The sequence below is a fragment of the Styela clava genome, chromosome 14 (genome assembly GCF_964204865.1).
Source record: "Styela clava chromosome 14, kaStyClav1.hap1.2, whole genome shotgun sequence".
In the NCBI taxonomy this organism is placed as follows: domain Eukaryota; kingdom Metazoa; phylum Chordata; class Ascidiacea; order Stolidobranchia; family Styelidae; genus Styela; species Styela clava.
Genome location: NC_135263.1, coordinates 4,971,845 through 4,984,635, shown reverse-complemented (window position 1 = coordinate 4,984,635; position 12,791 = coordinate 4,971,845). Strand labels below are relative to the sequence as shown.

General features: G+C 31.9%; 1 protein-coding gene across 5 annotated transcripts in view; it reads left to right on the top strand.

The window, feature by feature from the left end:
• LOC120341422 (calcium-transporting ATPase type 2C member 1-like) overlaps positions 1 to 12,791 on the top strand; it is a 42,181-nt gene that overhangs the window by 14,787 nt on the left and 14,603 nt on the right. For 4 of the 5 annotated variants that reach the window (XM_039409922.2, XM_039409924.2, XM_039409926.2 and 1 more), the window contains exons 3-6: positions 8,533 to 8,613; positions 10,772 to 10,906; positions 11,531 to 11,718; positions 12,157 to 12,265. In XM_039409922.2, the coding sequence (XP_039265856.2) occupies positions 8,533 to 8,613; positions 10,772 to 10,906; positions 11,531 to 11,718; positions 12,157 to 12,265 (513 nt within the window). Of the gene's footprint in view, positions 1 to 7,041; positions 7,196 to 8,532; positions 8,614 to 10,771; positions 10,907 to 11,530; positions 11,719 to 12,156; positions 12,266 to 12,791 lie in introns of those variants that run through there. The other variant, XM_039409925.2, reaches the window with a different exon arrangement.

Sequence of the window (12,791 nt, the reverse complement as noted above, 5' to 3'; positions counted from 1 at the left end):
TGTGAATTATAGCATTGTCTGAGCTTCTATCACCATACCTAATTAATTATCATTTTAATTTGGGAGTCATAACACTATTTATGTGGAACAAATCATGTTTTTTGAAGTTTTATCCCATTGAGAAAGTATATTTCTCTGTAGTAAGAAGCCTCAGGCATGGTCTAGCATAGGAATGTCTATACCTGTGGTATTGGTGGGAATAAATTAGCACTATTGTTACTTGTTCCCAAATAAGACCCGACTATTTGAATTTAGTGTAGTTTCGGATATTATGGTTGTTTAGTTGTGAATTATACTTAGGAAGCTAAGCTCTCAGATTCAGCCTAAATTACTTTATTCAGTATGTTCTTTATGCTTTTATAGTATTTTAAAAAGTGAGCGGTTTGAATTGGAGATCTCATCAGGGCTGTTAGGTATCAAAGAGAATACATTTAAGCAGTACAATTTATGTAACTGTGGTTTCCTCCATGTTCACTCTGAATTCGGCTCTGCACATACTGCCCGGTATTTAATGTTTGGAATTTCCAATATCCTCTTGTTTTGGCACATCTTATTGAACAATCATGGACACCATGGGCAATGTGACGCTGATATAGATTTCTGGAATAACCTATGACCTCTTGACCCGTTTTGCTCAAATCTTCAACCAACCAATTAGAAGACCAAAAAAGATGTCTTGTTAGTAATGAATTAATATCGTCTCTAAATAGCATTACCCATGCACAGAACAAAGGTTCTTTTAGGATATAGATCAGTGGTCGGCAACCACCGGGCCGCGGCCCATTGCCAGTTCACAGAAAGGTTACTACTGGTCCGTAGAAAGGTGCCACAAAAAACGTACAATGCTCATTAGCATTGTTACCTTTATGTGAGGTCGGGTTTTCAAAATTGACAACTACAAAATTGAAATATTGAAGTAGGCCAAACATAAGAAACATGTTATGTGAATCACCTTTGTCTTTAAATGTATTGTCAACATCAATTTTCTAACACATATAATTTATTACATTAGATTCTGTAATTTGTATAAAATTTTGGTCAGGCTATACCGGTCCGTCACTGTAAAAAGGTTGCCGACCACTGGTATAGATGATAAAATTAAGTGTGCAGTGTGCACTTTCAGCACAAATTACTAATTTCACGTCCCAAAACTTAAATTGAAAGGAAATCATTGATATTTCCAGAAAATAGGCAATAAACATTGCAGACATATAAATGCCAAGTTTTTATGGGAATGATTAGCATTGAGTAGACAGGAAATAATGTTGCACTCTGGTAAATTATGCTGTATAATTCGGTTCAATAACTTCTATTCCACATTGTGTCAAGAACTTCTAGGTCATTATTATGGCTATTCCGAATTATTCCTAATAAGTGCTAATATATTCTATTTTAAATGTATTTCCTGGCATTGGAATGAGCTAGAGGGAGTTGCATAAAATTTATTAATTTGTATAATCAAGTTACAATTAGTATTTGTATTGAGTTGTCAGATTATTGTATTAAGTACATTACTGGTGTATTGTGTGTTATAATGATTTGGTAGGAAATAAACCGTTTCATAATTAAAGATTATGGTTTTAATGAGCCTTTTGCATTTTTTATTCTTGTGGTATGACTGGTCCCATATGTAGAATCAGAATGTAGATTTCAGTATTGCATGATTGTTAGGTCAAGAAATTTATTTGCAAATATTTTGAGGTATTTTACAATGTGGCAAAACACCAAAAACGCAAAACGGACAAAGGCAATCTTTAAAATAGGGGCACTATAAACCTGTTCAGTGAATACATACAGTATGTGTGTATGCATACCATGCGTACATGTAGTATGCGTACCATAGGTTGGGAACCAATGATGTATAGAAATGCCAATACTAGTCAGTAATTTGTCTAGATTTGATAAATGGATTACAATTCAGTTAATTCATTTCAGTAAAGACGCTTGCAAGGTTATATTGTTTCAAATACAAAAGTAAAAAGCCCTATGAATTGTGATCTCATCAATCCAATCACATTGAAATAACTTTAAATCTCACTGTTTTTTCATAGTGTACATCTATTGCAAAATCTATATTTGCAATCCAATAAATACATCAAGTAAGGAATAAAACACTAGCAATAAATCCATTAATAACCAATAGAATTCATACTCCTTTAACAAATATTGATTTTGTGTTATATTTGCAAAATTACCAGTTTTCATTTTTTTACTTTTATTTGAATTTGATGTCTCAAATCTTATATCATTTGCAGTAATTACAAAATCATTACTTAAAATACAAATCAAACTGTCAGTTCATTGTCGAGCTTATTTTTTAATCTTTGATAACTTTACTTGTGTATACGGAAAAAATAACTTAGACAGTTTTATGAGGGTTAGGCTATCGGACCCGCCCACTTATACAATATACGATGATACCTTATGTTCTGAAAGTCGCAGAATAGATTTTATATTGTCAAAAGGAGATGGTAGAGTTGTTTATATCTGAACAATATTATAGTATTCTAGAATTTTTGTTTTGCAGAAAAATGATATGCTATATGCTAAATTTTATTTTTGAAGATGAAATTTTATGGAAAAATCTGGTTTTAATTATCTGAATTCTTGGAAAGCACACAGTAGCACAGTCAAATAGCAATAATATTTATTTTTGGAAACTAAATTTCATGATATCCTAACAGGAGGTGCATTATATGTTCTGGGGAACTGACTCTGATGACCGTATATTCGTATCGCTCTCCCCATTTTATACCGGAAAACTTCGCGTATGTTGTTGTATTTCTTCTTATTGTGCAATGCTACTTTTTTCTGGTTGATATTAATAAATTTCTCTTTCTCTCTCTCTATTACAAGATGAAGTTGGTTTCCTAAATAAAAATAACATATGTTCGTATTTACCTATTTCAATTCTGTTTTTCAAGTGCCCTTATGGTTTCTGCATTTTGATCCATTCATCTATATGAATTTCTGAAATGAAAATTTCGCAACCAGGGTTGTCCATATAAAAATAATAATTAACTTATTGTTGAATTGTCACTGCAATTCATTTCTATTTCCTATTCTGAATTAATTTGTGTTTGATTACTTTCTGATTTTGTCCTGTTATTTGCTTTTGAAAAGGTAATTTTGATCATACTTTAATATATTTTATGATTTGTACGTTCCTAGTTAAAACATTCTTAATTCCAAATTGAATTATTGCACTAGCGTTCTTCAGGAAAGGGAATCGTATTTTCTGTATTTCCTTTTTATATAGAGCGTTGTGCAATTTCATAGAAGTGAAGCAATTATCACAAGTCTAGCTATTTTTGGTTTTTCTGTCAAGTAATAGCCTTGGTATAATTTTCGCTCTTGACGCTTGTCTTGTGCAAATGGTTAGTTAGTCTTTAGTTACGATTAAAAGTAATTTCAAATTTTTCTGTTTTTCTTTACTTTTTGTGTTTTTTCCTATAATAGATCACAGATTTATTTACACAACATATATGTTAAGTTTGTATCAAATTTGCGATGTTTTGAATATTAATCACATGTTTTATATGAGCTATTCAGTTTCTTTGATTTTAATTATCAATTTATAAACAGTGTGAATTATTAGAGTGAAAGAATACAATCATAATTCGATTTGTGTAAGAAAAAGTAAAAGTTTTTCTCAGCAAAATTTGTTTATGTTATACTCATATCATTTTCATTAACATTGGTTATGGTTAATGTATAAATAATAAATTAGTAACTTCAAATTACAGTGTATACATACATTGATAAAAATTACAGAAAGATAAGTAGCTTTTGTATTTTTGTTCATATCGATATAGTTAAAGAAAAGTAAAAGTGTAAATGACACAGAAACTTTAAAACTTTGTTATATTTGGCTCATTGAAGTCAACCGATTCAATTTAAGTCAATAAATTAATTTCAATAACTTTTCATGTGACAAAAATTATACAATTAGGGAAACTGAATTATGAAATTACCAAAGCAATTCAGGAAGATGGGTAATTGAAAATTGACACAATTCTTTGGTCAATTTATACGCAAAAGTAGCTGCAGAAAGACCAATATTTATACATATAGCCTATGCTTGAATGATCAAGATTTTTTTAGTATATTGTGCAGTTAGATAATCTCATATACTTAGTAAATTCTGTTTATTTTATTGTTATTTTTTATAGTGTGATATACCGGAAGAAGCTGATGTTTTTATCGTCATATAACTGGTTAAATTGTCAGTATTACCTCATTAATAACATGCAAACCTCTTTGTCGAGAATGTTGCTAAATGTACTATATACTCGAATATATTCTATTGAATCTTTGATTAAGCGCTAGGACAGAGATGTGCAAAAAGTTTGAATAGTCTCAATGATAATCTGTTGTAATTTAATTTGAATGTATGAGCCTACAGTTTGTTCAGTAAGACAGTAGGTTACAATTATAGCTATTTGGTGGGAATGTTAACAGGAAATTTTAAAACTTGAAAAAATTGTTAAACCAGGAATTATTTTTTCTTTTTGGAACGGTAATGGTCGGCTTTGCCTTGAAGAAATAATTTTTTTTCTTCCGGAAAACTCCTGATTTCGTGATAGAAAGGCCCCAATCAATCATTCCTTCGAGACATGGATGAGTAGATCCAAATTTAGCTGAAATAAAATATATATTGTCAATAAAACTCCTCAACCGAAAACTATAAAATAACTAATAGCTACCGGTAATATAGGAATATGACTGAGATTAAAATCATCATTTCTACTGGTAGAAGGATATTGCCAGTGCACTAGCAGATTTGCCAAACTGTAAGGACATTGCTTTTTCAAAGTATGAAGTTTCATACCACAGTAGTAACTCAATTTATCTAAGACCGCTTGCTTGTTTAGAGTTGTGTTTAGAGAGAAGGCATGAGTACATTTTTGAAAATGCTTTCATTGTGTTGCAATATCCAATTCGAGCAGTTAATTCAAAGACAATGACCCAATACATCAAAGGCTGGCTGCCTATTTAGAGCCTTATTTAAAGAGAAGGTGCCAACTGCAAAGTATCCATTTGAAAAATGCTCTCATTATGTGGTAATAATCTTCATTGTATTTTGATGTATTCAGTTCAAAAAAGTTGATTCAAACTTGATGGCTAAATACATCAAAGGCTGGTTGCTTGTTTAGAGTCATATTTAAGAGAAAGTGTTGAGTAAATTTTTGATTTCATTGTATATGGCATTAATCTTGATTGTATAAGTACTTCAAATATTTTGGCGGGAACTCCTCATTGTCTTGAAAGCAGACAGCATTGTTCAATGAATTAATATTCTGCATATGGTACAATACTATTTTGTTTAAATTCAAATATACCTAGATGGTTGGTAAATATCCTTCCTTTGTTCCATTATGTCTTCGTTCTTTGACATGAATTTTTTGGCCGGATTTCTATATATGATCATTTGAAAAGAAACTGATTTCCATTATTTTTGAACTTGTGATGCTCTTAATAAGAGGAGATGTCTTTTTTGTCAAGTATTTGTTCCAATATTGAGTTCTGCTGCGCTTAGGATATGACAAGGCAAGGAAGTGAAGTGAGTAATTGTCTTGCTCTTTAAGTTCAGGTCGGCTATAGAAATAACTGACCAGTTGATTACCCAAATGTGGGTACTCCCGTAGTATGTGTACCAGTTTAGGGTTAGGCCATACTTTTATTCTGATTTTCCTTATTCTATTATGAGTTCTGGGACTGTCTGTGTTAGCCAAGTGAATATACCCCCTGCCCATAGGTTTCAGTCCCTTGACATATTAACTTGATGTAGAGTAGGCGAACAAAATTAGTTACCTCCATATTGGCACACATACTTCTGAGTGCCCAAGTACGTGGCTAACGTGGGTGTCATGAGCATACCAGAGAGTTATACAAACCCAGTGGTTACATTAACCATCTAACAACAACATTGATGAGTTCAGCTATTATTCTATCAAAGTCAACCAATCTTGGAAGATCAGTCGTGTGATAGTGTGTGACAGCTCCTAACAAGTAACCACTCTCCTGATTATGCGATCATCATATCTAATATAGTGAATATAACATTGATTTTTTTCTCTACTACAGTGTTATTTCCTTCATTATTATTAATGAAAGCATTTTTATACTCTTTTTAGCTAATTTATTCAGGTTTACGTAAAAAATATTGTGGATAGTAACAAGATAACAATAGACATTGATCAGATTATTGATTTTGTTCAGGTCAGACAGATCAGTTCTATTAGAACTTGTATACATAAGCATATTGGAAGGCATTTTAGCATTTCAGCCAAACTAAAATGTAAAGGTCTTGTTTTACCTCAAGTAGACTGAATATCATTAGGTTGAAATAATTAATTTGAGTTTGTAAGGTTCTATCAATATCTAGTTAGAGATAGACAGACTAACATTGTATTTGTGTTTCTAAATTATTCTAATCCATATATATATAACCCCTCATAAAAATTAAACGGATCCCTGGTCATCTGGGACATATTCTACCGAAAATATTACTTTTGTGAAAAGTATCGTAGATTACTGAAATTTATGAGTACGATCATACAAAAACAATTTCAATTTCGTTGAAATAATTAGAAAATTCATTGGTTCCGTAATTTTTTTATCAGGCTGTCACCCTGTTTTACCAGGAATTCTTTTGGTGCTCCTGAAGTATGCGCACCAAGATGTCGCATAACCTGAACCTTAACCTGGTACACAACCTGAGTTCAGTTTGTGCGCCATCTTGGTGCGCATACTTCAGGCGGCCCATTCTTTTTTATTTAAAATTTCTTGAAATATCACCACTCTAACCACTCCGGCAGTAAAAAATATGTCTCATTTTATAAGAATGAGCCATATTGGTATTGGTCGCAAACCTACATACTGCATTACCAGAGTCTCTCGGTGAATAGATATAGTAATGGGAAGTAAAAAATAACATTCATTCAACTAAATTATGTGTTTGTATTTTATATTAGTTGGAAATTTGTGAATATTACTTTAATTTTACTCTTTCATTAGGCATTTGATGAATAATTTAATTGCTTCACATTTACTTCTAGCTTAGTTTTAAAATCTTAGTCATTGTTCCATTATTCTTTTGCTATCTCAGTTTTTGAATTTTGAGTTTTTCATGATGTTTTTCCCGGTATCTTTGCATGATAAATCTGAGGATGGAGATGAAGAAGAAGAAATGGTAAAATTTTGTTCATTTTTGGAAATTTGTATTGCTAAATATAAGGCAATAGCTCAATGTTGTTGTTACATTTTTAATTACTGGCAAGGCAACATAAATCTTCAATATACTCATTCACAAACAATATTGAATAATTGGTTTGATTTCAAGGCTTACCGTCGTAATATTCAAATCATTGGAAAAGTTGCTTTTTTTGGCATTTTGAATAATTTGAAGGCAGTACAGCTAATGATAGATGTTAAATTGAAGTAGTAAACATAATAATTATGACATAACAATTAACAATATAGTAGTTCTCTCTCTCACTCAAGTTGAAAAGTTGAAGTGAAGTGAGTTGTTTTGTGCATTACATTCATTTTACATTTGTATGTTGATATTTGTACCTTTTTTATTTTGATATTCGATATTGTAATATTTTTGATTTATCAAGTTAAGGAATCAACCATTTGCAAGCAAGGATTGTTAGAAATGCAGAATAATGTAATCAATAATTTATTAATTTTCAAGTGTATTTTAGGGGATTCGCACTGAAATCATAGTAAATCGCTGACATCTGTCGTTTTTATACCTTCAGCTTCAAATTATTCCCTCTGCTATATATTACACTTTGAAGCGGATAAACGAGATAAAACAGCCTCACAAAGAGTGCTAAACTTTTATGGATGGCTGCTCAGAAACTTTTTTTTTTGTATAATCTGATTAAGAATTTACTCAGCAGTTTTGTTCCAAGGCGATATTATGTGTATCATCGTACATTTATCATTACATTTAAAGTTGAGTGACATTTCATCTTGAAGTGTTAGACGAGTAGTGGTAAATGATAATGCTTGCCATATCTTTGATTTTGCGAATAATACTCATATTTATAAAATATCCATCACAATATGGCAATCGGCTGGGTGCTCCTTTTGAAAATTAGAAGTATCTTATATATTGTAATACATTTTAAAATTAGTTACATACATTATAATGTGTGGGTATAGTTTGTTGGAATGTATTTACCATTTTTCAATTTATATGATAGAAATATCATAAATAACCCGGGTGCTAGGAAAACTAATAAGAAAGCCTAATCATTCTGCAAACTACGGCCTCTTGCCCATTTACCAGTCCATTAGTGGTATGGGAATAGTTAACCAGTTATTTGTTTCAGATGCATGGACTTGAAATTCAATCCAATATTAGATGTGGTATTTAAAGTTATTGTAATGTATTTATATTTCAATCAAAATGAAGGAAAAAAATGAGCCTATTGTCATAAGTTTTTCACACGGCAATCAAGTCTTCTTTGTTACTAAGGGTTTTAATCTTTAACCACGTATTCATATTCATTTCAGCTTCTCATTGAAGACGAAGAGGAAGAAGACATCATGTGGAGCCTTAAGTCAACGGAAGCTGCAACCATGACTGTTGAGGAGGTAAAACATATTGAAATTTATATTTTTTTTTTGAGGGGGGGGGGGGAATATTGAAGAATTTCAAATTTATTTGGGGGGGGGGATAAGTATTCAAATTTAGTTTTTTGTTCAAAGAATTTATTTGGGGGATGCAATTTTCATAAAGTGGTTTGCATATTCACTCTAGAATTATGATTTTTAACATCACCTAGTCTTTTAGAAACGGGTTTTTTCAAGCTGGGCCATCAAGGGGACATGAACTAAGCTCATCTGGTACCATAGCAGGACAGAGATAATGTCTCAAATATTTCAGTACTTTATTTCTGTTACAAAAGTTGAATTTTATTCAGTCAGTCTGCTTTTCATTTTCCACTTCCTAATTGGTACTCGCTTAATGAATTGGTTTCTTTAATTTTCCCCGTCGTGTTGTTAGTTGTCATGTTTTGTTGTCTGCCTTAAATTATTCATTGGAATATGCTAAGCCTTTTTTTCTCTTGTTGATTATTTGCCTGTAAAGCGCGTGAGTTTTCTTGAAACAACAACTGCCTTGATGGTCAAAACTGAGATAGAATTTTGTACTTTAAACTGTTTATAAAATGCCAGACAGCAATTCCATAAATTAGTTGAAAATTTAATAAAATTAAATCTTGCCTGCCGGTACTTAAAATATTAAACTGCAGAAAGTCATTGGACATATCTTGAAGTTTTCAAAATCGCATGAGAAGGTACAGATAAGACTCAAAATCATTGTTTTTTCATCAACGAAAAAATTGATAGTTTTCTGTCTAATTTTCATTAGATTCGTATCATAATCTCTCATGTTTTTTATGTTACCTGAAGATGTATTTGGTTAATCAAAGTGTGTGTTACAAAGCTTTATGATAACTATGTATTAGACATCTAAACTAAGGTACAAATATTATTACAAAATTTATTTCGATCTGTGAAATTCACCATGTTTGTATTGAAATGATGACTCATGTTAATAAATGAAACTTGACATATCATGATTACGCCCCAGAATTTGAAATATTTTGAGAATCGGCTTGCCACCTCACTCAGAGTGTTAAAATTTATTCCTTCAAAATATTAGCCTTTTCATATCCTTATTTATTGTTATAATTCTGTCTGTATAATTGCATTGCCTTTCTGGATAGGATGAGCAGAATTTTGGGTATTAATTGTATATTGCGTACTCCCGTAATATGTGTACCAGGTTAGGGTCAGGCCATAATTTTATTCAGATTTTTCATATTTTAGTTCTAATACGAGTTAAGGGACTGTTTATGTTAGCCTAGTGAATATAACCCCTGTAAAATAGGCGAACAAAATTAGTTAACGTACCTCCATATTGGTACACACACTTCTGGAGCACCGAATATTGTGTGAATGTCTGTATTACTATATGACACTTGAGTTTTTGTCAAAACCACAGTTCATTGATAAGTTAGTCCCATAGCATGAATAATTCATTAAAATCCTGCTTGTCATTCATGCCAATGTCAATGATTTTAGCCGTGGTTAAGCAGAATCAATAATTTAAATTAAAAGGAGCTTGTCACGATATTCCTGTTCTTATTAACAAGATCTTTTGACATTTTATTTGTCAACAACTCTCCATCTCTATGTCTATGTTAGTATAATAATATCGGTTCATGAAATCTTGGGAAAGGGAATTCATTGATACCGTGTATTGTTTTGGCCCTCACAGATGAAGTAAAAATACTTAAACAATTACTGATTAAAAAACAACAAACCTGGTTAAGATATATTGAGAACTGACTTCATAACAAAATTGAAAATTGTAAAGGGAACCTCATTGACTGGTAGATGACTGGTACTTACCTATTAGCATATAGTGACATAGTTTAACAACGAAGCAGATTCTGCAGCTTTTTCAAGTCATCCATGAGAGGGGAACCATGATAATAAACTTCAAAAACAAAACAAAAATCTACAAAAGTGTATTTGCATTTGAGGACATTGGTGAAGGGGTGACCCACTGACTTCCATTAATTAATGTCCGAATGAATCGAACATTTTAATACATACAAAAATGAATACAGCGTTTGGAGAAGGAGGAATGGTGTGAAATCATGTCAAATTGAAAAGAAGTGTTTCTCTGTTCTTCCGGCAATATTAAAACATTTTATTGATATTACAAATTTTTTTATTCCAGGTTACACAAGAGATGCAAGCCAGTGTGAAGTGGGGTTTAAGTGACGGAGAAGTTGGAAGAAGACGTGAAAAACATGGATGGAATGAATTTGATATCAAGGAGAATGAACCACTGTGGAAAAAATATCTTGGACAGGTAGGAGAAATATTTTTATCTAAATAAAGTATTAATTGAGATTTTTCTATTTCAAATTGCTACTAATCATCACTTATATTGTGCCTCGTCGCTGGTTACCGGGGAATCTAGCATACCTTTTCGGACATATTAATTCTCCACAGCAGCGGTTCCCAAAGTTTTTGTTCGTGCAGTACTAAATTATCAGGGACAAAAATCACGTTCTAAAAATTAGTTCAGCAGATAAATGAATTGCAGCAAGTAGTGTCTTTACGTAACAATAAAGGCAGACACTACATAACATAAAGCAATGACATAGAAAGGTAAAATGAATTTATTGATTCAAATATACAGCATTTATAATAAAATACTATATGTAAAATATTTATTCATATACTAGTCATATTTAACACAATTCTGTCAATTTTCGGGGTGCACTCAGCAAATCGCCCACTTTGGTAACCGCTGCCCCTCAGAGTTCGGAGCTGCGACCCATGCCTGTCCGATCCAATCCTGCCGAACAGAGGTGTCAAAACATCGAAGTTTATAACTAGACTATGTTATGTTGAAACATTTTCTCAGTCATCATCATACGCTTGTATCATTTAAAGTTTCTTGCTATTACAATTTCCATCTTGTTCTCAGTTCAAAGACCCAATGATTCTTCTATTACTTGCATCTGCTGTGATTAGTATATTTATGCGCCAATATGATGATGCATTCAGTATCACTGTTGCCATAACGATTGTTGTCACGGTAGCATTCGTTCAAGAATACAGATCGGAAAAATCTCTAGAAGAATTGAATAAATTGGTACCTCCCTCATGTCACTGGTAAGTCTTGAGAGCAACTAAAATTTTTAGAATTTTTTTTTTATGAATAACGGTTTGATGACTATTCCTATTCTGAACACATTCTAAAATAATATTATCGAATATGGAATATCAAATATATATTTGATTAAGTTATTTCTACAGATATATTCTCAGAAATCAATGCAAATTCATAATGTGGTAATCAGTAATTTTTTCTTTACCATGCTGAAAGTGCGAACTATACATATCGTTACATAAATTAAAGAAAATACAAAAAAAAAAGTCATTCCAGGGTGAAAGGATACACCGAAAACCAACACTGATTATCAAGCGGTGTCACCCTTGGGGAAGTCTAAACTGTTTCCACATGCTTGATTGCATTTTAGTCTGCTCTTGTCGTATATACTATATTACTTATGTGTTTCTTTTCTCATTATCCCCTTTTTTTTGTTTCAGTATCCGAAATGGCAAACTAGAAAAATTCCTGGCTAGAGAACTCGTTCCTGGTGACACAATCATACTTTCTGTTGGTGATAGAGTTCCTGCTGATGTCAGACTTATTGAGGTTTGTTGATGTTTCGTTTTTAAATGATTGTTTGTTTACTTGAGTTGTTATCAAGTTGTTTCATGATCTGTGGTTCCTTTTCAACACTTCATGGCCCCTTACTCTTCGATAACAAAAATAAACCTAATAAAAACTTCTGAAAATCTGTAATGTGTTTTCATTGGTTACTTTATTCGCCATGTTTATTAATAAAAATCCAGCAAACTAAATAGATAGATGCTTTGCAGTTTAATAATTGAACAAATCACGGCCAATTTACTTTAAATAAATGTAGTTATGATGAATTAAACCTAGTGAAGGGTTAAAATGTCGGCTAGTTTAGCGGTTAACCCAAACACAACAAATTGGGCTTCACAATAGTCATCATTCCAAACAATATTATCTGAGTGGGCTGCCTTGCTCAGGGCAGGTGACTTTTTCTGACCCTATGTGTGGGGAATTTTAATGAAGTTTCAAAATTTGTCCAAAATTTTCAAATACCATTAACTTACAACTTTTAAAGGTAAGCCATTAAGTTAGAAATCTT